This window comes from Megalobrama amblycephala, linkage group LG13 (assembly GCF_018812025.1).
Source record: "Megalobrama amblycephala isolate DHTTF-2021 linkage group LG13, ASM1881202v1, whole genome shotgun sequence".
NCBI lineage: Eukaryota > Metazoa > Chordata > Actinopteri > Cypriniformes > Xenocyprididae > Megalobrama > Megalobrama amblycephala.
In genome coordinates, this window is record NC_063056.1 from 6,171,640 (window position 1) to 6,197,193 (window position 25,554).

The 25,554-nt window shown below is 36.7% G+C and overlaps 1 protein-coding gene across 19 annotated transcripts in view; it reads left to right on the forward strand.

Annotated features, from left to right (window-relative positions):
• Positions 1–25,554, forward strand: part of plecb (plectin b) — a 168,421-nt gene that overhangs the window by 110,879 nt on the left and 31,988 nt on the right. For 7 of the 19 annotated variants that reach the window (XM_048154116.1, XM_048154121.1, XM_048154113.1 and 4 more), the window contains exons 2-12: positions 3,386–3,447; positions 9,322–9,336; positions 11,036–11,125; positions 11,873–11,908; positions 14,448–14,525; positions 15,072–15,164; positions 17,770–17,936; positions 21,277–21,392; positions 21,864–21,970; positions 22,976–23,095; positions 25,278–25,373. In XM_048154116.1, coding sequence (XP_048010073.1) covers positions 3,386–3,447; positions 9,322–9,336; positions 11,036–11,125; positions 11,873–11,908; positions 14,448–14,525; positions 15,072–15,164; positions 17,770–17,936; positions 21,277–21,392; positions 21,864–21,970; positions 22,976–23,095; positions 25,278–25,373 — 980 coding nt within the window. The remainder of the gene's footprint in view (positions 1–3,385; positions 3,448–9,321; positions 9,337–11,035; positions 11,126–11,872; positions 11,909–14,447; positions 14,526–15,071; positions 15,165–17,769; positions 17,937–21,276; positions 21,393–21,863; positions 21,971–22,975; positions 23,096–25,277; positions 25,374–25,554) is intronic. The other 12 variants (XM_048154118.1, XM_048154122.1, XM_048154106.1 and 9 more) reach the window with 3 other exon arrangements.

Below are 25,554 nucleotides of genomic sequence, written 5' to 3' on the forward strand. Positions count from 1 at the left end.
TACAATAATCTGCTGAGTATCTTCTTTAAAAAGAGACCAACCTGAGGTCTCTATTCCAAAGCCTTCATGAATTACAACCATTTAAGTTCAAATTTATGCTCAAAAAGGGGGATGACCCCTAACGGTGAACGTACAACATGTTCCTGGATCAACATCTTTGTTGATCATGGAACAAAGTTTCAATCAACCAATCAGATTTGAGGGACAAGTTTACAGTTTAGGCTTACAACCAGGGTTAGGTGCTTCTACATCAGTGTTATTCACCTATCACTTCCCTCTGATTTTAGGGATAAGTTATTGGTAGGGTTAGGTTTAGGGGTGGGGATAGTGTTAGGACTAACCTGGATTTTGCTGCGTTCACGCTGCAGGAACTAGGAATGATTTTAGTTCTAGGAACTCCTTTGGAGAGAACTAAATTCTAAATTCTAAAAAACTAAAAACCCATCACAATAGAAACTGTCAGTGACGTAAGTGTATACATTTTTAAAAAGGCATGTATACACACACAGTTTATAGCCTATATATATACTCCACAAACTAACTCTATGAACATGGAAAACAATGATAGATGGTCCTCTTGAGTTAAGGAGAGAATCCAACGCAACTTTGAGGGGATCAAGCGAAAACGTGATTATGTATTTCTGCTCAGCTAGTGACACTGGACATCAACCAAACGGAAAACGCTAATACTTTTTCATACACTGTCTTCTTTTTAACATGTAATAATAACATATTAGACAGTCTGTTAAATAAATCGCAAATTAATGAAGACGGAGAACGGGAGAGCTGTGTGCTCAGGCTCTGTCTGGCGTTCTCAGCAACGTCAAAATAAAGGTCTGCCGTGCCATCAAACAACAACAAGCACAACTTACTGTACGTCACTTCATAGTTTCTACGGGTGGTGCAAATGCAACCAGGAAAACAGGAACTATTAGATCTCGGGGAACCACCCTGGTGGCTAGTTCCTATAACTAAGTTCCGGTGCGAAAGCCCCTCGTGTCTTACTTTGCAAAATCACGGTCCTCAAAGCATGATCCGTCATCACCATCCTTCAAAATATGGATTGTGCTGGGATGTGCTGTGCACCTCATGAGAACTGATGCCCATCGCTTCAGGTTTGGTGTCTTCAGGCCAAAGAAAGTTCTCAATCCTACATGTGATAAGAGAAACTGTAGTTGAGATGATTTAAGTTTACAGCAGTTTTCTTCTTGCACTTGCTCCCAGAAAGAGGTGTATCGAAAGATTCTATCAAAGACCACCAGCAAAAAAAAAAAAATTGTTTTAATCTCATACATGCCATTTTGTGTATTTTTTACAGTATCATTATGGTCACACTTTGGTGGCCTTAACTACTAATGTGTAATACCTACAAGACAATGGATTTACTGTGCAACTACATGATGTTTCCACATTTACTTCTAATGAGTTTGAGGTATAGTTAGGTTTAGAAGTAAAGGTAGGGTTAGAATTAAAGGGGTTAGAGGTTTTAAGGCAGTGGTGTCCAAACCCAGTCCTGGAGGGCCACTGTACTGCAGAGTTTAGCTCCAACATGCCTCAACACACCTGCCTGGAAGTTTCTAGTATCCCTAGTAAGACCTTGATTAGCTGGTTCAGGTGTGTTTAATTGGGGTTGGAGCTAAACTTTGCAGGACAGTGGCCCTCCAGGAGCAGGATTGGACACCCCTGTATTAAGGTAAGTGTTGGGATATGTGTAACCCCTCACCCAGGTCCTACTCGTCCCACTCTGCGCGGGCCTCAAACCTGGGTGTTGGACGCTCTAACAAGGAGGCTAAAGGCTGCAACCTCTAGTGTCATCTCTAGAGCATCTCTTGAGATCAGAGGAGTGAGGTTTACTTGCACAGCAACTACTGGCTGGCCTCCATTACATATGGTTAGGAGTAAAGTTAACAGTGATGCAAATTAAATGCAAGTACTTTAATTGTAATTACAATGCACCAACATGTAATGTATATTATATATAATTATATGGGTAGCACTGTTCCTCATTTATATGTACTTATTATAGTAATTGTAATAACTGTAACCGTGAACCTACCCCTAAACCTAACCTTAATCTTATAGTACCAGTACTTTCTTAGGTAAATACAATGCAAGTACTGTAAAATAAAGTATGACCATTTTATGAAATGTTTTAGCAGTTAAGGCCACCTGATATCTGACCAACTTTACTAACTCACTAGCTTTATCAGTAAATGTGAGCATGTAATTTCAAAGTACTGCAATGTTCTCCGGTACTGATGACTAATGCAATTGTTGGTAAGTTGCATGAGACAGCAGTGTGGATCATGTTCTCTTGTGTTTGATGCTGCTGAGGGAACATGATTCTGCAGGCTGTAGGTGTGTCTGTGGTGTTTTTGGTGACGCACAGTTGAGATTAAAGCTATTCTGCCTTCACGGTCAAATTTCCTAGCCTGAGGCCTCAGAATACATCACATTTTCTTCTCCCCAAACCTGTGCTCCGTCTTTGCTTGACAATGAAGCTGTCTAGACACCTCCTGCAGTCATTACTCTCCAGCTCTACCCAGAGATTGGGTGTGCCTGTGGGCTGCTGTGTTTGAATGGTTTGGTAGGAGATGTGAGGCGTTCCTACACAAAGAACTGAAATCATTCTGATATTGAGCTTTCATCTGTTCCACTTCTCTCTTCACGTGCAGCTCAACTGTTTCTTTATTAACGTCACCATGAAATCAAAACTGACAATTCTTGTTTATAAGTCATATTGCAGTATTTATTATAAATGGTTTATCCGTGCACATCTTTTTTTTAATTCATGTGCCCCTTAATCTTTAATCTAAATAACTTCCCCTCCCTCTTGCAGCGACATCTCTTCTCTGATGATGCGTTACTGGCGTGAGGGCGGGACAACTTGTCACTCACATTAGATTGACCAATAGCAGACCACAACCGTCCAATCAATTCCCAATGGACAAAATAAAGCCCCGTCCTACATTTGTTCTTGTTCAAGAAGCCGTTTCACTCAGATATACGTCAAAATAGGGAAGAAAAGATGATCGCAACTTCTGTTTCATGCCGACATTTGTGTTCAAAACAAACTCGGACCATTCCGTGCTTCAGTGTTGTTGTTTTGAGCTGGTCGTGATGTTCAAACCAACAGATCGATGTTTTGAAAGCATCACAGAGACAGTGTTACAACTTTTCATGGAAATGGATCTACAAATGGCTTATTTCTAGTTGTCTGCATATTCATTTGGGATTCAACATCAAATTTGAACCTCAAAATAGTATTCTAAATGGCAACGTTTTAACATTAATAAAATGACACACTTAAATCCCTTCAGATCCCGACATTTACTCGAAACACTGCTGAAGTGTGTTTAATGTTCTTTTTCTTTATCTTTTGCAGATGAACGGGACAGAGTGCAGAAGAAGACTTTCACAAAATGGGTGAACAAACACTTGATAAAGGTACATTTATTATTTTTTTTTACTGCAATTTATTATGTTAAAATTTGGTAAAGTTTGATTAGGATAACTAATCATATTAGTTGACAAATCCAATGCAACTTACAATACAAGCATCAGTCCTGCTGAAGTAACCTTGATCAAGGGCACAATGGGGATATTTTTTAGATTCACTGAGTTTGGACCTATAATGGGAAAGTATGACCAACATCTTGTATCACGAGATGAGTATTTTATATCACTATAACAATATATCATGATAGTTTGTTTCACTGGAAGTAAAAAAAAAACTAGCCTAATTAATGTACAGTAACTAAAACATTCAGAATGTTTTAGTCAGTAATAAAATAAGAACAGTTTATTCACAGTTCTGTTCACATGCTGTGCACAGAAAACGTCTTTTAGAACCATTTTTATTTTAGTGTTATTGAGATAATATTATAGTTTTTATTATTATTTTAATTAAATTTTTTCTCCTCTTAAATTATTTAAAGTTTTAGTAATTTTGGTCATTTTTATGTTTTTTTTTTATGTCTTTATATAGTTTTTATTCATTTTGATTTCAGTTTTAGGGGCTGTTTACATGACACCGTTTTCAACTAAAAACTTTTTATGCGTTTTGGCCGTTCACAAGACAACAACATTTTGGGGGCCTGAAAATGCGAACTTTTGAAAACGAGTTTTGAATTTGTGAAAACAGTGATGTCATGTGCATGTGTATTACATACGGAAGAGGATTAGGGCCAAGCAATAATAAAAAAATAAAACCATCTCGAGATTAATGTTGTTAAATTTCGAGAAAAAAAGTCGAGATAAAATGTTGAGAATAAAGTAATTAAATTACGAGAAAAAAGTCATTAGATTATGAGAACTTAATGACTTTTTATGAGAATTTAACAACATTTTTCTCATAATTTAACAAATTTGTTCTCGTAATTTAACGACTTTTTTCTCGTAATTTAATGACTTTATTCTCAACATTTTATCTCGACTTTTTTCTCGAAATTTAACGAGTTTTTTCTCATAATTTAATGAGTTTATTCTCAACATTTTATCTCAACTTTTTTCTCAAAATTTAACGAGTTTTTTCTCGTAATTTAACTAGTTTATTCTCAACATTTTATCTCGACTTTTTTCTAAAAATTTAACTAGTTTTTTCTCGTAATTTAACTAGTTTATTCTCATAATTTAACGAGTTTATTCTCAAAATTTTATCTCGACTTTTTTTCTCAAAATTTAACGAGTTTTTTCTCGTAATTTAACAAGTTTATTCTCAACATTTTATCTCGACTTTTTTCTCAAAATTTAACAAGTTTTTTCTCGTAATTTAACAAGTTTATTCTCAACATTTTATCTCGACTTTTTTCTCGAAATTTAACGAGTTTTTTCTCGTAATTTAATGAGTTTATTCTCAACATTTTATTTCGACTTTTTTCTCGAAATTTAACGAGTTTTTTCTCATAATTTAATGAGTTTATTCTCAACATTTTCTCAACTTTTTTCTCAAAATTTAACGAGTTTTTTCTCGTAATTTAACTAGTTTATTCTCAACATTTTATCTCGACTTTTTTCTAAAAATGTAACGAGTTTTTTCTCGTAATTTAACTAGTTTATTCTCATAATTTAACGAGTTTATTCTCAACATTTTATCTCGACTTTTTTTCTCAAAATTTAACGAGTTTTTTCTCGTAATTTAACAAGTTTATTCTCAACATTTTATCTCGACTTTTTTCTCGAAATTTAACGAGTTTTTTCTCGTAATTTAATGAGTTTATTCTCAACATTTTATTTCGACTTTTTTCTCGAAATTTAACGAGTTTTTTCTCATAATTTAATGAGTTTATTCTCAACATTTTATCTCAACTTTTTTCTCAAAATTTAACGAGTTTTTTCTCGTAATTTAACTAGTTTATTCTCAACATTTTATCTCGACTTTTTTCTCGAAATTTAACGAGTTTTTTCTCGTAATTTAACAAGTTTATTCTCAACATTTTATCTCAACTTTTTTCTCGAAATTTAACGAGTTTTTTCTCGTAATTTAATGAGTTTATTCTCAACATTTTATTTTGACTTTTTTCTCGAAATTTAACAAGTTTTTTCTCATAATTTAACGAGTTTATTCTCAACATTTTATCTCGACTTTTTTCTCGAAATTTAACGAGTTTTTTCTCGTAATTTAATGAGTTTATTCTCAACATTTTATTTCGACTTTTTTCTTGAAATTTAACGACTTTTTTTCTCATAATTTAACAAGTTTATTCTCAACATTTTATCTCGACTTTTTTCCTCAAAATTTAACGAGTTTTTTCTCGTAATTTAACTAGTTTATTCTCAACATTTTATCTCGACTTTTTTCTCGAAATTTAACAAGTTTTTTCTCGTAATTTAATGAGTTTATTCTCAACATTTTATTTCGACTTTTTTCTCGAAATTTAACGAGTTTTTTCTCATAATTTAATGAGTTTATTCTCAACATTTTATCTCAACTTTTTTCTCAAAATTTAACGAGTTTTTTCTCGTAATTTAACTAGTTTATTCTCAACATTTTATCTCGACTTTTTTCTCGAAATTTAACGAGTTTTTTCTCGTAATTTAACAAGTTTATTCTCAACATTTTATCTCAACTTTTTTCTCGAAATTTAACGAGTTTTTTCTCGTAATTTAATGAGTTTATTCTCAACATTTTATTTTGACTTTTTTCTCGAAATTTAACAAGTTTTTTCTCATAATTTAACGAGTTTATTCTCAACATTTTATCTCGACTTTTTTCTCGAAATTTAACGAGTTTTTTCTCGTAATTTAATGAGTTTATTCTCAACATTTTATTTCGACTTTTTTCTTGAAATTTAACGACTTTTTTTCTCATAATTTAACAAGTTTATTCTCAACATTTTATCTCGACTTTTTTCCTCAAAATTTAACGAGTTTTTTCTCGTAATTTAACTAGTTTATTCTCAACATTTTATCTCGACTTTTTTCTCGAAATTTAACAAGTTTTTTCTCATAATTTAATGAGTTTATTCTCAACATTTTATTTCGACTTTTTTCTCGAAATTTAACAAGTTTTTTCTCATAATTTAATGAATTTATTCTCAACATTTTCTTTCGACTTTTTTCTCGAAATTTAACGAGTTTTTTCTCGAAATTTAACAACTTTAATCTCGAGATGTTTTTTTATTTTTTATTATTGCTTGGCCCTAATCCTCTTCTGTAATTACATGTTTCGTCTATGCCCGCATAGTGTTTCTTTATAAAGTGACGTCGCCAACTACTGGCCTTGCAGCAGTATACAGTGTTTTTATTCGTTTTCACAGATCAGTGTGAATGGGATCATTTTGACGATGTTGTCGCCTGTACATGAAAAATGCGAAGGAAAAACCTTTCAGCTTTTAGTACCACATTGTCGTGTAAATGTACCCTTAGTTATTTTGAAAAATTTTGCCTTGGCAAATAGCTGAAATAAAATAAAAAAATGTTTTAATGCTTTAAAGCCTTTATTATAAAGGTCTTCATAATCTACAGTATAATGCATTATATATTTTCATAAATAATTGCAACCAAAGTTAAAATGCATTATAATATGTGCAGATTCCTTGTTACATCTGACATTGGTTGTTTGTCATGTGTTTTTAATTCATTATACTTTAAAAATGAATAGATGCTTATAATAATGTATTACAACTGTGGTTTTCTTTCGTGTCTTATTGTGCTTGAATAATGTGAAATTGACCGAATGCTTGGCTTAAAAATGCATAAAAAGGATTTACTTTTATGACAGTGCAGCATTGCAATGTCATGTGAGAATAACCGCGATAGATAATCTGACATTATACCAGTCGCCAAATTTATCAGTTTATCCAACGCTATCTCACGACCAATTCATACGTATTTTATGAGGTGCCTAATTCGTACGATTTGTCTAAACCCTAGTGACGGGTAGGTTTAGGGGCGGGGTTAGGGGTAGGTCATTCGTTCGAATTCATACGAATTTGGCAACTCGTAAAATACGTGCGATTTAGCAAAAACCGTATGAAATCCAACAAGTGAGGTCGTATGAATTTGTACGAATTAGCCAAGTCGTCAAATACCTACAAATTGGTTTATCATGTCTAACGGTAAATTGCCCACACCTGGGCTGAGCATGATTTCTGTTTCAGCACTGGTATTCTTTTAGGTGAGGACACATATATTTGCAGAGAAGCGGGTCATATCCTGTCCGCACAGGTTATAAATCTACACGCAGCTCATTTCTCATTGTTAATCTAAAATGTATTTAGGCCGAGAAGGGCTGCACTGAAAAGCCAAACAAAAGATAATGAAGATGTAACACTGGACAAGAATGGAGGTTATTTGCACTCTTACAAATCAGTCAAGCCTGTTCATTCACTGTAGATGAGGAAAAAAACCCCTTCAGAACAAAAGACTAACATGCATGTTAAGAACATCTGGATTCATTTTGCAACTCGCGTATCATATTCAGGGTATAAACACTTGTCAGTCCAGCCAACAGTAGCACATGTGCTGCACAGATGTTTGACTGTGTTCATCTACTCACATCTACTGCTCCATCAGTCTTATTTAAACCCTTTATCTGTGATTAAACAAAAGCCTTATTCAGATGGGACCAGGAAAAATGTGTGTTTCATAGACATCCTTTTTGTATTTTTATCCCATCTGAATGAAAAGCTGTTTTTCCTCACAACTCTTTCAGGCTAATTTTGTGTCCTGAGAAATCTGCTCCAATGTGGGTAGTAATATCTGCGTAATATTATTTCTGATAATGCTATTTTGACCTTTATCTAATGCCTAGGATTCTCATTGCTCTACCTGGTGCAACTTCATTATGAATTTTGATGTTTTGGCCAAGTTTCTAAAATAAAATAACAGTTTTATATACTGTATATAATTATATCACTATCATTTATCTATTTACATTGAACAGAATGATTGAATTTGTCTTTTCACTCTTTATACCATCAAATATAAGCCTTCAGACTGTGTTCTACACTGACACATCTATATTTGCTGACTGAATGTTTGAGTTCGACCTTGACAAACACTTACAGACCACAAAAAAAAAACACACAAACAAAAAAAAAAAAAACACTGATTGCTCAGTTTGCGCCGTGTTTGTATCTGTCATCAGTTTTTATGTAGCACTTCTTAGATGTTAATATTGCTTTGTGCTGATTGACCTGAGAGGGAAAGATGGACAATGGACAAATAAATGGGTATAGACAGTACAAATGAGACTTATTACCATATGATACACACTGATGTTGGTGTTTTTCCAATGTATGAATTTAACACAGACTGTGATATGATACATTATAGCACATCATTTGTGTGTGAGCTTCTGCTAGTGGACATGTTGGGTATTATATACTGACATTCAGTGCATCAACAGAGACCTCTAGTGGCTCAGTATGACCTCTGCACTAGTATGACTAATCTATCTATCTATCTATCTATCTATCTATCTATCTATCTATCTATCTATCTATCTATCTATCTATCTATCTATCTATCTATCTATCTATCTATCTATCTATCTATCTATCTATCTATCTATCTATCTATCTATCTATCTATCTATCTATCTATCTATCTATCTATCTATCTATCTATCTATCTATCTATCTATCTATCTATCTATCTATCTATCTATCTATCTATCTATCTATCTATCTATCATGAGCTGTTGTTAAGTTTCAGCATCAGCCTTTAAATCATATTAATCTTAATGTCGTCCTTCATTTTCAACCCTCATTTCTTTCTTCCATTTCTAATCAGCTCTAACTCTCTCTCTGCCCTCTTCTCTCCTCCTCATCATCGCGTCCTTCCTCTTTTCCTCTCCTGCTCCGTTCATTCATCCAGCACCGGAGAGCTGAGGTAGGTCCATCTGTCAGCGTGTCCCAGCAGGCCCTGCTCTCACACATGCATGTACAGTATTCCTGTCCTCCCCAAGGCTCTCAATCTGACGATTTCTTCTGCTGTCACATGAAGAATGTAGATTGACGCTCACAGTTAGAGCTTGAAGATTTTAGTCTCACTCTCATGCAGTACAGCAAAAGAAATCAAAAGTCTGCCTCATCACATGCATGGATCACCACCTGCTCACTCGTACTGGATGTACACTGACGCCAATTTGTCATTGTACTTTGATTTGGATTTTGTACTTTGAAAGCAATGTTACTATCTTTTGAAATATTGAGAAAGATAGGCTTTGCTGTATAACAAAAGGATTAATTCATTCCAAAAATTCTGTCATTGATCACTCACTGTTATGTTGTTTCAAACCCATATGCATTAGTTCATGTTGACCATGACTGTCAAACTCCATAAAGAACAAATAAGAGAGAATATATACATATTATATCTATTCAATGGGGTTTTATACAGCATCTGAATATGCAACTTGTGACTTGGTTGTTTTAAAAAGAAAGAAAGAAAGAAAGAAAGAGAGACAGAAAGAAAGAGAGAAAGAAAGAAAGAAAGAAAGAAAGAAAGAAAGAAAGAAAGAAAGAAAGAAAGAAAGAAAGAAAGAAAGAAAGAAAGAAAGAAAGAAAGAAAGAAAGAAAGAAAGAAACTTCAGAATTTAATTCACACTGTCACTCAATAAATCATTTGTCAGATATTTTTTGACGTGAGGCAGGTGGGCCACCATTCTGCCTGGAGCGATGCATTGCCCCGTCCTGTACTTGCTGAGCAAAGCATGAATGAATCCCATTGAATTCAGTATTGTTTTTATCCTCTTAACAAGAGACATGCATGCTTGTATTTACTGTAGAAGTTGCTGCCCAGCTTAAGCCAGCTTTGGAGTTTAAGATGCACCCCAAAATCACAATTTGTTTCGAAATCTGGTTCCATATATTCGCATTATTTTCAATTAAACACAAAATTAGAAGCTAGGTGGAATGTCTTCGAATTAACTTATGTTTTTATTATCCGTACTAGAAAATTGAATAGGGATTCATACTGCCAAGCTTAAAAAAACACAAAAAAGTACCATAAAAATAAAAATTGGAATTGAAAAAGTGAATTGGAGACATCACATGACTTGTATTTTTGGAGATTGGCATCACCATCCAGTTTCCTTGAATGCAAAAAACAAAAAAAATCTGGAAGCTCACACATTGTGCCGAGTGTCTAATTTAGTGTTTCGTGTAAGGAAAATAATATACATGAGGAAGGATAAATGATGACAATTTTGTCAACAAAATTGATATAAACTCGCAATTGCGAGAAATAAAGTCAGTTTCTGACTACTTTTCTCCGAATTTTGAGATATAAACTTACAATTGCAAGTTATAAAGTCCAATTTTGAGGGGGAAAAATACTTTTTTTCTCAGAGAAAAGAAGTCAGAATTGTAAGATAAAAAGTCACAGTAACCTTTTTTATTTTTTATTCAGTGGTGGAAACAAGCTTCCATGCAGAACTGTGATTGCATGAGCAATGAAATCTTTACAATTTTTCTTTAAAAGAAAATGAGTTTGCGCTTAACTAATAATGCATTGTTTTCTTACTGCAGGGATGATGTGATTTTTAATGCAACACTCATAAAATGATTTGTTTTTTCTCCATCCTCAGACTCAGCGTCATGTGAATGACCTGTATGAAGATCTCCGAGATGGACATAACCTGATCTCCCTTCTGGAGGTCCTCTCCGGGGAGACGCTGGTGAGTATTACAGATTGTCTTACACTGACTTGTATGACCCTGTCCTTAATGGAACCCTAAGCCCTCGCAGTCTTCCTCCGAGTCCACACTTTGTGTCATAACACCTCTTTGACTGTCAGGTAGAAGTCTGCAGTGGCACTCACTTCAGTGTGGGCTCAGAAAAAGTGCATATCGGCCGCAAAAGGAAACCCAAAAATGACAAATGGGACACCCTATGGTCTTGTAGACTTAATGGACATTGTAAGTCCACATGAAGTGTGCCATATGGGACAGGAACTATAAAGCTAGCCTCTGCTATTTCAGCACAGCTAAACAAGAGATGACCAATCACTTCTCCTATTCAGATTCCAACCTCTCCACCTTCAAAACCCCAACCCTGCCCTCAGCCTTCAAACAAATTCAAAGTCCCGACCTCCAGGTCAACGAAGACTTGAACACCCCATCATATTTATGGGTGATGCCTTGGAATACGTCTTCCAATTCGAAAGATGTTATGTTGAATCACACCCAAAACACTGGGTTCAGATATTCCAGGCAAATTCTTGACATCATCCCATCATACTGCTTAATTTCTTGGCTCTAGCTAAGACATTAACTCTCTGGCTTTTCTTTTTTCTGTGTGGCACCTCTTTGACTCTTTTTCTGCCTATCATTCTATCTTCCTTTGACACTGACCCACCATCTCTTTGCTAACCTTTGCCCTTTGACTTCTGTCTGCTCTCTTTGCACTTCTCTTGTTGGGTCAAGACGAGGGAGAGGGACGTTGTGCGGAGCGTACGGTTGGTGAGTGATGTAGATGCTTCATTGGCATGGGTCACTCACTGTGGCTGGCTTGCGCATGATGTCACTTCCGCCAGTCTTGTTGTAGTCATGTTTTCATTAGCTTCCTAGAGTTACTTAGAGTTAAGCTATGTTTGTCAATGATAAGTATCTCAACTGATAAAATAAAGAGCTAAATGTTAAAAGACTTCATTTAAGAATTGCAAATAAAAAGATTTGAAAGATTTAAAGGGTTAGTTCTCCCAAAAATTAAAATTATGTCATTGACTCACCCTCATGTCGTTCCACACCCGTAAAACCTCCGTTCATCTTCAGAACACAGTTTAAGATATTTTAGATTTATTCCGAGAGCTTTCTGTCCCTCCATTGAAAATGTATGTACGGTATACTGTCCATGTCCAGAAAGGTAATAAAAACATCATCAAAGTAGTCCATGTGACATCAGTGGGTTAGTTAGAAGTTTTTGAAGCATCGAAAATACATTTTGGTCCAAAAATAACAAAAAATATGACTTTATTCAGCATTGTCTTCTCTTCCGGAACCCTTTCCATTGAATTGATTCCATTGAATCCTTTCATCTGTCGGCGTTGGTAAGGCTATTTTACGTCGCCGTGGTTGTTTTTGCCGATTAGGACATCTGCGACATTTTGAAGCATCGAAAATACATTTTGGTCCAAAAATAACAAAAACTACGACTTTATTCAGCATTGTATTCTCTTCCGGGTCTGTTGTCAATCCGCGTTCACAACTCCGCAGTGACGCTGCTGATGTGTTATCTGGTGCACCCGAGCTTCGTTTAGAAGGGGAAGGGGGAAGGAGGAAGAAGGGGGTGGTAATGCACCAAAACGCTGGATGCCAACCGCCGTAAAACAAGAAGAAGAAGAAGAAGCTTCGTTTACAGTCTGAGGGAGACGCACGCTGTATTCAAGCTATTCTACATTGTTTGTATTTTGGTATTGCTATATTTTTTAAAATGGTGCATAAGTGTGCATGTCGCGGATGTCCTAATCGCCAAAAACAACTACGTAAAAGTGCATTACCAACGCTGACAGATGAAAGGATTCAATGGAATCAATTCAATGGAAAGGATTCCGGAAGAGAAGACAATGCTGAATAAAGTCGTAGTTTTTGTTATTTTTGGACCACAATGTATTTTCGATGCTTCAAAAACTTCTAACTAACCCAGTGATGTCACATGGACTACTTTGATGATGTGTTTATCACCTTTCTGGACATGGACAGTATACCGTACATACATTGTCAATGGAGGGACAGAAAGCTCTCGGACTAAATCTAAAATATCTTAAACTGTGTTCCGAAGATGAACGGAGGTCTTACGGGTTTGGAACAACATGAGGGTGAGAATGACATAATATTCATTTTTGGGTGAACTAACCCTTTAAGATCTGTTTAAGGGGGAAAAAAACATTGCGTCTTAATAAAGCATGTTTGTTCTTTTAATCTGAGGGACTTTTATTTTGGAATTTCCCTGGTAGGAATAACAGTATAGCACAATTCCACTTGCGCATGACTGATGCTGTTTCTCTTTATGACACCATCTATCTGAACCTCGTCATAGTTTGGGTGTGTGACCGATATAGCGAATGATATCTAAGTAGCTACCCTGACTATTAGCAAAATGTGTATACTAGTGCTGAACAAAGCTTTTGCGCAAGTCATACTTACAGTCTGGACTGCATTTTAAAGTTAGTTTAAGGTTTTCAGGTCATAAAAAGGTGTTTGCATAAAAAGGTGTGTCAGATGGTGAGTTTTGGGTTATAATATATAATATAAACATTTTTAGCATTCATCCACAATAGTTAACCACACTACATCCCTGAGGCCACAAGACCATCACTTCTGTCATACACTGTAGTCTTGAAGACCCCATGAAATGACTTGCAGTTATCTGTATTGGTGTATTCCCTACTGAAACAGGAAGTTGGGGTGGGGCATATCAAAGTCTGTATTGTTTATGAAGAGCATGTGCTCATTCTAGAGTTTATTGAATGATACAGATAAAATACAAATTTTGTTACACTTACATATAAACTTATTTCATAGTACACTTACATGTAAATGCCATCAATGCTTGCAGATGTGGACTAGAAGATTTGATTTCATGGGGTCTTTGTCTTTACTTTGCATTATTAGTGTTCACATATCTGGTTACAGTTTATTTCGATGGTCCACTTTAGACATTCTACTAACTATAAGTAACTTTGCCACTACATGTCAACTGCCAGTCATAGAGTATTAGTAGCTAAGCCTAACATCGAATCCTTACCTTGTCTACTACAGTCTACTAATACTCTGACTGGTAGTTGACATGTAGTTGCAAAGTTACTTGCAGTTAGTAGAATGTCTAAAGTGGTCCATTAAAATAAACTGTAACCAGATATATTAGCTTCATAAAAAGGTTCTCCACGTTTTTCATTCTTCCTTCATTTTGACTTTCAAAAGAAGCTTAGGCACTCAAGGACACACCGCAATCTCATCCTTTGTGTTTTGTGTCTTAACCGGCCTCTGTTTGTCTCCACAGCCGCGTGAGAGAGGACGCATGCGATTCCACAAACTGCAGAATGTGCAGATAGCACTGGATTTCCTCAGACGCCGACAGGTACAAGACCAACTCAACTTTCAAACTACATTAAAATGATAGTTTATTCCAAAATGAGACTTTTCTCAGTTGTTTCCAAACCTGTGTATTTTCTTTTGTTTGTGGGATGTTTAGCAGGATGTCCAAGCTACTCCCTTCCATAAAATGAAAGTAAATTAGGAAAACTTTATGGTCACTGCAAAACTGACCATCAAAGCATTACAAAACGCCATTCAGACAACTTGTGTATCATCATATATAATGATTCACTTTCATAGTGTGGAAAAGAGCAGCTTGGACATGCTGCTATAAATGACTCCTTCCCAGATGTGGCCCAGATCTGGCCCAAATCTGGTACATGTGGATTACACGTGGACCAGATATGGGCCGGATCTGGGCCGACACTATGTTGCTGTCTGTGTTAAATCATACAAATGTTAAGTACTTTTTTTGTGTGGACAGTATTTAAATATTATTTATTCTTTAATCTTGATTACAAGGTAGGACAATCTCTCAAATTAAACTTTAACTGAAACGTGAATTGATGTTCTTCTCTGGAAATCACAGGTCAAGCTGGTGAATATCAGGAATGACGATATTGCCGACGGAAACCCAAAGCTTACACTGGGTCTCATATGGACCATCATCCTCCACTTCCAGGTCTCCTGTTCTGTCAGTGTTAAGTTCCCATACCATTTACCTCCTTCTCCTCCTGGGCTCCAAATCGGTCTGGCCAATCACTTGAATCTGGGTCAATCACTGGTTCAATTGGGTCTGTCTTGGGTCATGTTAATTTTACACCTTCCAATCATCAATGGGGTCAATAATTTTAGCTTCAAACCAGTATCTGCCTCATGCAATAAAATATGTTTCTCATGTTTTATAACCTCCTACAATCAGGAATTTCCAATATGATCCAACCAGTCTTAGTATGCGAAAATGAAGATTCTGTAAATGAATCTGTTCAGTGTCTTGGGCGCCGTGAGGAATTGAGAGTCTCTGATCTGATCTAATCTAATTTCATAATCTAATATCCAGGCAATTTTTTTGACCTAATTATGTGAATCTGATGTTCAATGTGTTCAATTACAACCACACCTTGATTTATTCCACCTCAAACAATTAAAAATACACACATAAAGACAGCTTTTGAGAGAATCTGATTTCCTTGGATAGATGAAACAAGTTGGCAGGATGTCAGGTTCATCCAGAAGAGGCAGAGAGGTTTATGTGTAGGGGTGGAGTATGGACTGCTGCCTACTTCTCCAGGAAATAAAAGAGCTTTCTCTTTGTGGAGGTAGTCTGACTAAGAAGAGAGTCTCATGACCAGGGTTTTGGATGGTGCCAACCTTCCATGTGCTTATATCCAATCCTGATTGACATTAAACTCTATTTAATGATTGTTTAACAGTATATACTATATCATTTTATTAGGGGGATCACGTTCTTTAAGAGATGTGGTTAATTTCCTCAAATTGAGATCAAATATCTTTAGTTTAAGCCTGTTTCAACCCACTTCCTCAGCTCCTCCATCTTGTTCTATTCATTTTCTCTGATAACATCAAACAAATGATAACACATGTATTGTTTCTATAGATTTTGGCTCATTTTTAAATGAATTGTTGAGGCATGTGGAACTCAGGGACTGGTCACCATAATTTGATAAAATACTAGCCTTAAAACACTTAAAACAGCAACTAAGGCCACATTTACATTAAATGGTTCAAGTGACCCAATTCCTATTTTTCTTTCCACATGGCAAAGATTGAATGACACACAAACATATAAGCAGTAAAAAAGCAAATGGATTCCAGTATTCTCAGATCGGTTTCAGGCCTCATTCATGTGTGGAAATAAATCTGATATGTGCATTTGCATTTGCCATGTAAGTGGACAGATCGGAAAATCCCCTTGTCAATGCGAGTCGTACATCATTGAAAATGACGTCAACTCAAGTGGACACCAACTCCGATCACATGACTCTTTTTCAATCGCACAATGGAATACAAAGGCTTAACCCTAAGTTTTGCTGACCTTTAAAGATGGTGCGGAAAGAATCCTTTGCAAATTGCGCCATTTTTATTTCCTTTTCAGCCTAGGCTTTTCCAGGTCAGTACGTCTACTTTGGGTTGTTTCGCCAAGTGTAGCCTATAGTGTAAGTGCAGAACTGGATCACTTTTAAAAGATGTAAGGTGGTCATCAAAAAAATTGGATATAGTCAACAAATGGGAATTGGGCATCAAGAGCTACAGTATAAATGCGGCCTAAAAAGCATCTTCATCTTGGTGAACGTGATTTCACCAAGTACAACATGTTCCTGGATCAACATCTTTGTTGATCCTGGAGCAACATTCCAATCAACCAATCAGATTTGAGGGACAAGTTCACCATTTATGTCAAGTTTAGGCTTACAACCTGAGTTAGGTGCTTCCACAACAGTGTTATTCACCTATCATTTCCCTCTGGTTTTAGGGATAAGTTATGGGTAGGTTTAGGTTTAGGGGTTAAAAAAAGACTAAATTTTCGGATAGGAATGTTGTTCCAGGATCAACAAAATATGTTGATCCAGGAACATGTCTTACTTGGCAAAATCACGGTTACCAAGCATCTTCACTACATCAGTCAATAGTGTGAATAGTGCTTTTTCTGTAATAAGCTACTTCTCTTACAAGCATTGAATAGTGAGACAGAACACTACAGAACTGTTTTTATCGGCTTGTTGTTTTGCACATGCACAGTCAGCTAGTCTGACTTTACTGTCTGAAAGTCTGACTTTTGTTTTAGCGAAATGATTCTTTCAAATGGTTTGTTTTGGAACTGATTCACTGAAACCTGATTCACAGAATCATCACTCAGTACTGTTACCAGAAATATAGCATTTTGATTTTTTTTCAGACAAATACACATCTACAGTAGTTCAATGCTGGTTTTATTAACTATATTTAGTCTATAAATATATCCTTTCAAGTTATCCTTTTGTGGCAGATACTGTTGTTTAGCTACTTCAAACTGTGAGTTCACAAGGTAATTGGATTTTAATTGAATGAATTGCGCTGTTTTTGCTACATGGTCATGCATTGAGTATGACGACGGGTCTCAGAAGGGTCTTAGGAGGTCAATGGTATTTAGTGGGGATGAATTTGCATGGTAATGCATGGCTAAAAATAAACCACTTTAATTATTTATTGACAATTATACTATAAACATATTGCTACTGCTGCTGCATGTCACTGAATCTATGAAACTCATTTTTCTGGGCTGGTAGATTTCAGATATCCAGGTGAACGGTCAGTCAGATGATATGTCAGCGAAGGAAAAGCTGCTCCTCTGGTCTCAGCGTATGGTGGACGGTTACCACGGTATCCGCTGCGATAACTTCACCACTAGCTGGAGGGACGGAAAACTCTTCAACGCTGTTATACACAAACATGAGTAAGTGCCTGTTTATTCTTTACTCAAGATTAAGGTGGAATGTGTGCTTGTATAATGAAGCGTAATCTTTTTAGCTAACACTTTATTTTGATGGTCCACATTAGTCTAAGTAACTTTGCAACTACATGTCAACTAACTCTCATTAGAGTATAAGTAGACTGTACATGACTGTTAGTAGACTGGCTGGGGGTTAGTAGTTTAAGTTGACATGTCGTTGCAAAGTTGTTATTTAAATGTTGGAATATAGAAATGTGTTTATCAGGTTCTTACCTGACACAACATTGGAGTATAGGACTATAGGTCGTTTTTCAAGCACCTTATTACAACCTATATTTACGTTTTAAAGTCATGCGCCCTCTAGCTGGCGTAAAAATAATGACAGTGTTGTGTTAAATCCCTAAACCTACCCTTAGTGATTTATACTGAATATACTTTTTATGAGCACATGCATTCCCTGGGATCGAACCCACGATGGCATGATCACATGATTGCATATTGTTATTGCAATTCTCTGCCAGTTGAGCTACGCGAAACCCGAAATGTGACACAGATAAAAGGAAACAATGCATTAAAATGAAAGTGTCCTGTTGTCAAGAGGGGCGCAACTTTAGCAAACACTGCTATGGGTCGTATTTCATGTATTAAAATGAAAGTGTCCTGTTGTCGATAGGGGCGCCACTTTAGTAAACGCTCCTATGGGTCGTATTTCAGGGAAGTGACAGATGACCTATATGGTCGTATTGGTTGGAGAACATGTTGCAACATTGAGCTTCACTCTTGATCAAACTTGTACTTGATGCCAAGGAGTAAAATGTTCTGATCTGAAGCACATATTTTTGTCAAGATAAACGCCCTGAGACATGTCAAATCAGCATTATGTACACGACTGACAGTTTATACTGGCACTGTCTTTTAGAGTTTCATCTGTCTTTGATGTTCAAACATAAATATTTAAATTCTTCTACACATACTTTCCTTCTTCTAAGGAACACAAAAGAAGATATTATGCAGAACTGCTCTTTTCCATTAACCATAGGAATATGATCAGGGTCACATGTGAGCCAGAGAACTGCAATGCTCAATGCTATAATGATCAGATTTATGGAAATGAGATTTTGAAAACTATGCAAGAGGGCAATAATAACTTACATAATTTAAGTGTTCCTCACACAAAGATTGACATCAGAAGATGTGGAATATAGTGCACAAATTGTATGGAGTACTTTGTGAAGTTTGGCAGCCCATGGTCTGATTTTATTATGTGGAAAAGAGCAGCATGTTCATTCTTAAAAATGTCTCCTTTTGTGTTCCATGTGGTTTAGAACGATATGAACATCAATTATACAATGAAATAAATGATAGATTGTTTTGCAAAAAGGAAACAAAGCCACACAGATCCAGGCTAAATGAGTGCAGTTTTTCTGTAATGAGGGTGTGTCCCGTATATAGACGCAAGGACAAAAGAGAGCAGGGCGAGACTGAGTAAGAAAATAGTGTTAAAAGAAGTGTACAATGAAGGCAGTTTTGCAGTGAAAATTGAAAAGATAAATGCCATGAGGTGTGGTGCCTGTTGGAGCGGAGACAGGCCTCCCCGCAGGGCACCTTTCCCGAAACATGGACGTGTACCTGCAAAGCTTGGGTACGCCCCGTTGACCCTCACATAAGCAGGGAGGATTTGATGCTTTTGTCAACCAGGAACACCCATTAGAGTTGTAGGATCTGCCTCCTTTTACAGGCACCACCTGCATTGCAAAAAAACAACTTCAAACTTCAACTTGGTTTCTTTTTTGGAGCTCTTTGGGAACAAATGGATTTGAGAAAAAGAAGAATAACTAATAACAGAAGGGTTCATGTTTCCATGAGGAGGAGATATTGAGAATTCAAGAAACATTTTACTGGAATTGCATTGTGTGGAAGCAGCATTTCAAACACTTCAGGACACAATGATGCTAAACATGAAGAGGCGTCTGTCCTTTAAGAAGCGTCGGACTGGCTCCAGCAGTACTGTGGCTTCTGCGAGTGATGCTGAGGACCGTGTGATCATGCTGTGCGAGGATATCCCCTCCGAAAGCTCCCTGGACTCTGGCCGGGGCTCCCAGAGTCAAGGTGCTCACTCCAGCGGGGACTCTCAGACGGGATATGGGCCAGACTGGAGCTCAGTGAGCCATGTACCAGAGAGGGAGCTGAGGCAGATCAATGGAGGCTTCAGGATGGACGATCAGACTGTGGTGGCAGACTCTCATTACCACGCTGGAGGAGAATCCTATACCTTACCTTACACCATACATGTCTCGGAGATGACGGGGTGCTTGCTTCATTTCTAACTTTCTATAGGTTTATGTATATATAGAAACTAAATGTTTTAAGAATCGTTTGATGTAAGTGTATAGATTTGTTCTCTCTGCGTTGTTTCGAGCCACTCCCATCTCTGGGTATTCATGGCATGTCAGTTATGGCTCCATCCCTCAGGAGACAGATGTTATTTGGGATTTATGGAGCAGATGGTCACTTTACCTGTGCTCTGAAAACTAATGTTTAGAAAGACTTATTTTATCCTGCAATATTCAAAACCATTGATTCCAATGAACCAAAATGTTATTATTCTGACTGCATATATATATATAATATATATAATATAAGGTAACAATTTATTTGAATTATTTATTTATTTTTAGATGTTATGTTGACTATAAGTAACTGTGCAACTACATGCCAACTTTTTTTTACTAACCTGAACCCAAACCTAATAGTCTATACTCAACTAATATTCTAACGAGAGTTGTAGGTGCAGCGTTACTTATATTCAACTGAAATAGTGAAAACATATAGTTTTTGGTAACACTTTACAATAAAGTTCCATTTGTTAACATTGGTTAACATGAACTAAAATTGAAAAATACTTGCGTACTCAAAATAAAGGGGCGGGGCCTGGTTCAGTTAGTTAGTAATGTGTTGAAAATCGCAGTTATGGTAATGGGCGGGACATTTCCAAAACGAGCTCAAAGCTGTTGACCAAACACAACACAACACAATGGTCCAGTCAACCAATCAGAGCACAATGTGCTTTTCAGAAGGAGGGGCTTCATAGAGACAGGAGTTAAACAGAGCGTCACTGGGAAGAGAGGATCTGCATTAATGGAGAATATGGGAAAAATAATGGTTTTTTTTTTTTGAAAAATCAAGCATGAAAACCTGTTCTAGTAGACCACAAAAACATCAACATCAAAATCGAGATTTTGTTAAAAGGGCATAATAGGTCCTCTAAACTTTTTCTGCTGCATTTATTACACACCTACTTACTTACTGATCCTCATGGGTTTGTTCCTCTTCATTTCACCAGGCCCAGGCTTATCGACATGTCCAGAGTGTACCACCAATCCAACCTGGAGAACCTGGAACAGGCATTTTCAGTGGCAGAGCAACAACTTGGGGTCACAAGACTGCTTGACCCAGAAGGTAATGTTAAATCAAGTGGTATAAGCTGGTATTGAAGAAATTTAGATATTAACACCCAACCTTGAAGCTTGAAGGTCGATCTTTCATTGAGTTTGGGACATTTGTGTCCAGAAGTTTGTGAACCCTTTCACTTTACATGGAATTTTTTATAAACTGGTCACCATAAAATCAAAACTGACAATTCATATTTTTTATGGAATATTGCATTTATTGGAATATTGTTTATTATAAATAATTTACCTGTGCACATCATTTTTTTAAAAAAAAATCATGTGCCCTCGTAATCTCCGCCTCAAAACGGCATCTCTTTTCTGATGACGTGTGCACCGAAAACAATCAAACAACCCCATCAATTCCTGATGGACAAAATCAAGTCCCGGTCACAAGAGAGAAATACAATCACACATTTTCACGTCACACACTGAATGAAACAATGAATTCTGATTGATCTACAATTCTTTTCATTTGCAGATGTGGATGTACCTCATCCTGATGAGAAGTCCATAATCACCTATGTGTCCTCCCTTTACGACGCTATGCCACGAGTTCCAGACGTCCAGGACGGCGTCAAAGTCAATGTGAGTTTTTCCCTCATCGTTTTCAAATGATGTAATCGCTGCTTAACAAACCAGTTCCAGGCAGTCAGCACATAGTCCACTTAATATGCAGTCGAACCAAATCTAATAAAACTAATGAAGCATTTTTATGAATGAGGTTTCTTAAGGCTTCCTGCCCTTGCCTATTCCCACACTACTGCTAAATAGCATCAGTGTCCAGTCTCTCTGACAATGACGAGATGTTCAATCATTTATGGCTTTGTTCCAGACCTCATGATTTTCTTAAATTCGTGCATCACAAAAAGAGAAGTTTAGCAAAAATGTTCATGCTGTTCTTTTCTACACAATTACAGCGAATGGGAACTAAAGATTCACATTTATGTTGCTCGTCATTTCACTAGGAACCCAGGTCTTCTGGAGTTTTGTGTGAGGGTGAAAAATTTCCCTTTGCAGATTTTGCTTGTGTTCAAGATGGTCATTCAAATTCACTGCCTTGAAATGCTACACTATTGATAATGCACAACGGACCTTTTTGCCTGCAAAATCTTGCCTAAATTTCATTAATGTGACTATCATTCGCATACATTCAAATATGGTGAATCAAGACCCTTTTTGACCCTCATCCTGGTCCATAGTCAAAAAATTCAGAAGGCTCTTATGTCACCTCCATGTTTACACCCTTAATATAGATAGAAGGTTTAGGAAATAGGTAATAGACGTCGTGTGACCTGGATTTGGATCCGGTTGCTGTCAAATGTGATTTATTTGATTCCTCCTTCACTCCATCAGAATCTATCATGAGAATGAAATGATCAATGTGAGCTGTGTCACAGACTATCAATAAACCCATCTGGATCAGCTATTTTGGTACTTTGATTCCTCCCTCCCTTCATATGCTGTTATCAGACAAGGCTACGATTGTTGACACCTAATTGAGAGAATGTGATAAGTGACTTAGCACAGGGGCAAAAGAGCGTTCCTGTTCTCCCCTGAATAGTTTTCGTGTGTTTTTGTTCCCGCTTGCAGGAGCTGGAGCTGCGCTGGCAGGAATACTATGAGCTGATCACCATTCTAATCCAGTGGATCAGACATCACATACTCATCTTTGAGGAGAGGAAGTTTCCCGGCAGCTATGAGGAGATTGAGGTGAGAAAAGTCTGCTGTTGTGTGTTTTGGGTTGCTACTAGTTACTCTGTTCTTAATCAGTTATTGAATGAACTGCAGTCTTCATTATCTGTTGTGAGATGCACACTGTCTGGGTTCTCTGTAGAATTATCTGGGTTAAACGATCAGCTCGGTCACCAGCATATGCTGTGATCTGGATACTGGACCCCAGTCTTAACTAGTCTTAACTAGTTTAACCAGCAATAATTTAAACTACCTTGACCAGCATAGAAATTTATACCGATCTAAGCTAGTGTTTTCAGCAGGGCGGTAACGTGTTCAGGGTCATGTAAAGAGAATGCACACAGTGTTGGAAAGTAACTAACTTTAGTAATGAATGATTAAATTAGGGATTCCACTAACTTAACTTAATTTTTAATTGGTGTGACAGTAGATTTTTGGGGAAGTAATTTATTTTTGTTTGTAGCTTGGCAAAAACAACAACACTCTTTTAGAAGAAAATGTTCTATATAGAACCTTAAAGGATTCTGTCAGGCGCTTCATACTGTATATATAGGGATTCACATCATGGGGTCATTTTATGGATTTAGTTTTAAGTAATTAATTTTCTTTTAATTAATTTTTCATTTTACTTCAGTTTTATGAATTAAACAGCTTGTAAACATACTTTATCACTAGAAAAACATTAAATAACCATTAAGCATGAAAGTATTATCCCATCATTTAAGACATTTGTCCTTGTATTGAACATTTTTGGCATAAAGGGTTCTTTAAAGGTGCCATCGGACGTTTTTTTACAAGATGTAATATAAGTCTAAGGTGTCCCCTGAATGTGTCTGTGAAGTTGCAGCTCAAAAATTTTTTTAACTGCCTTTTTTGGGGCATAATTAGAAATGCGCAGATTCAGGCTGCGGCCCCTTTAATTGCTGGCGCTCTTCGCCCCCTCCCGAGCTCTCGACTCTATCATTGCATAAACAAAGTTCACACAGCCAATATTACCCTCAAAATAGATCTTTACAAAGCGTTCGTCATGCAGCATGTCTAATCGCGTAAGTATGGTATTTATTTGGATGTTTACATTTGATTCTGAATGAGTTTGAGGCTGTGCTCCGTGGCTAACGGCTAAAGCTACACTGTTGGAGAGATTTATGAAGAATGAAGTTGTGTTTATGAATTATACAGACTGCAAGTGTTTAATACTGAAAATAGCGACGGCTCTTGTCTCCGTGAATACAGTAAGAAACGATGGTAACTTTAACCACATTTAACAGTACATTAGCAACATGCTAACGAAACATTTAGAAAGACAATTTACAAATATCACTAAAAATATCATGTTATCATGGATCATGTCAGTTATTATTGCTCCATCTGCCATTTTTCGCTATTGTTCTTGCTTGCTTACCTAGTCTGATGATTCAGCTGTGCACATCCAGACGTTAATACTGGCTGCCCTTGTGTAGTGCCTTGATCATGGGCTGGCATATGCAAATATTGGGGGCGTGCATATTAATGATCCCGACTGTTACGTAACAGTCGGTGTTATGTTGAGATTCGCCTGTTCTTCGGAGGTCTTTTAAACAAATGAGATTTATATAAGAAGGATGAAACAATGGTGTTTGAGACTCACTGTATGCCATTTCCATGTACTGAACTCTTGTTATTCAACTATGTCGAGGTAAATTCAATTTTCAATTCGATGCCACCTTTAAAATTGAGTTGAGAGCCCTAGAGTTCTATATTGAACCACACTTTTTTCTAAGAGTGCAAACACTGTCAATAACATGTGGAGAACTCTATCCTCCTCATCTGATGGCATGTTACTGGAAGAAAACGTTCTCTGCAGCGCATGAGTCATGTCATATGACACCACATCCTGAAGAGCAGACATTCTGCCTTTGATCGTCTTTGTTTGAGATTGCATGGCTCTGTCTCATCAGGGTGGGGCGGCTGTGTAATGGGTATATCATCTTAGTCAGATGGAAGGTACTTATATTACCAGCTTTGTGAAACAATCCTCAGTCTTGTCACTCCATGTTTGATGAATAACAAAGAGTTGGTACTTTAAACAAATGCTTACTGAACCATCAAATGTACCTGCTGAGGATGATCAAGGTCAAACTGTGTCTTGCACAATTTATACTATATGAGTATTCCAGCATCTGTGTTTATTTATTGGTTTGCTTGTTTAATTATACTGCAGATTCTGTGGCGTGAGTTTCTGAAATTTAAAGAAACCGAGCTGCCCGCCAAAGAGTCAGACAAGAGCCGCTCCAAACACCTCTACCAGTCCTTTGAGGTTTGTACACAGGATGTCAGAATTCATAATGCTACAGTATTGGAGATTTAAACATGTAACATGAGATGTTGGTGACACTTTAGTTCGATAGTTCACTTTAGACATTCTACTAACTATATGTAACTTTGCAGCTAGATGTCAACTAACTCTCATTAGAGTATTAGTAGACTGTCTGCTTAGT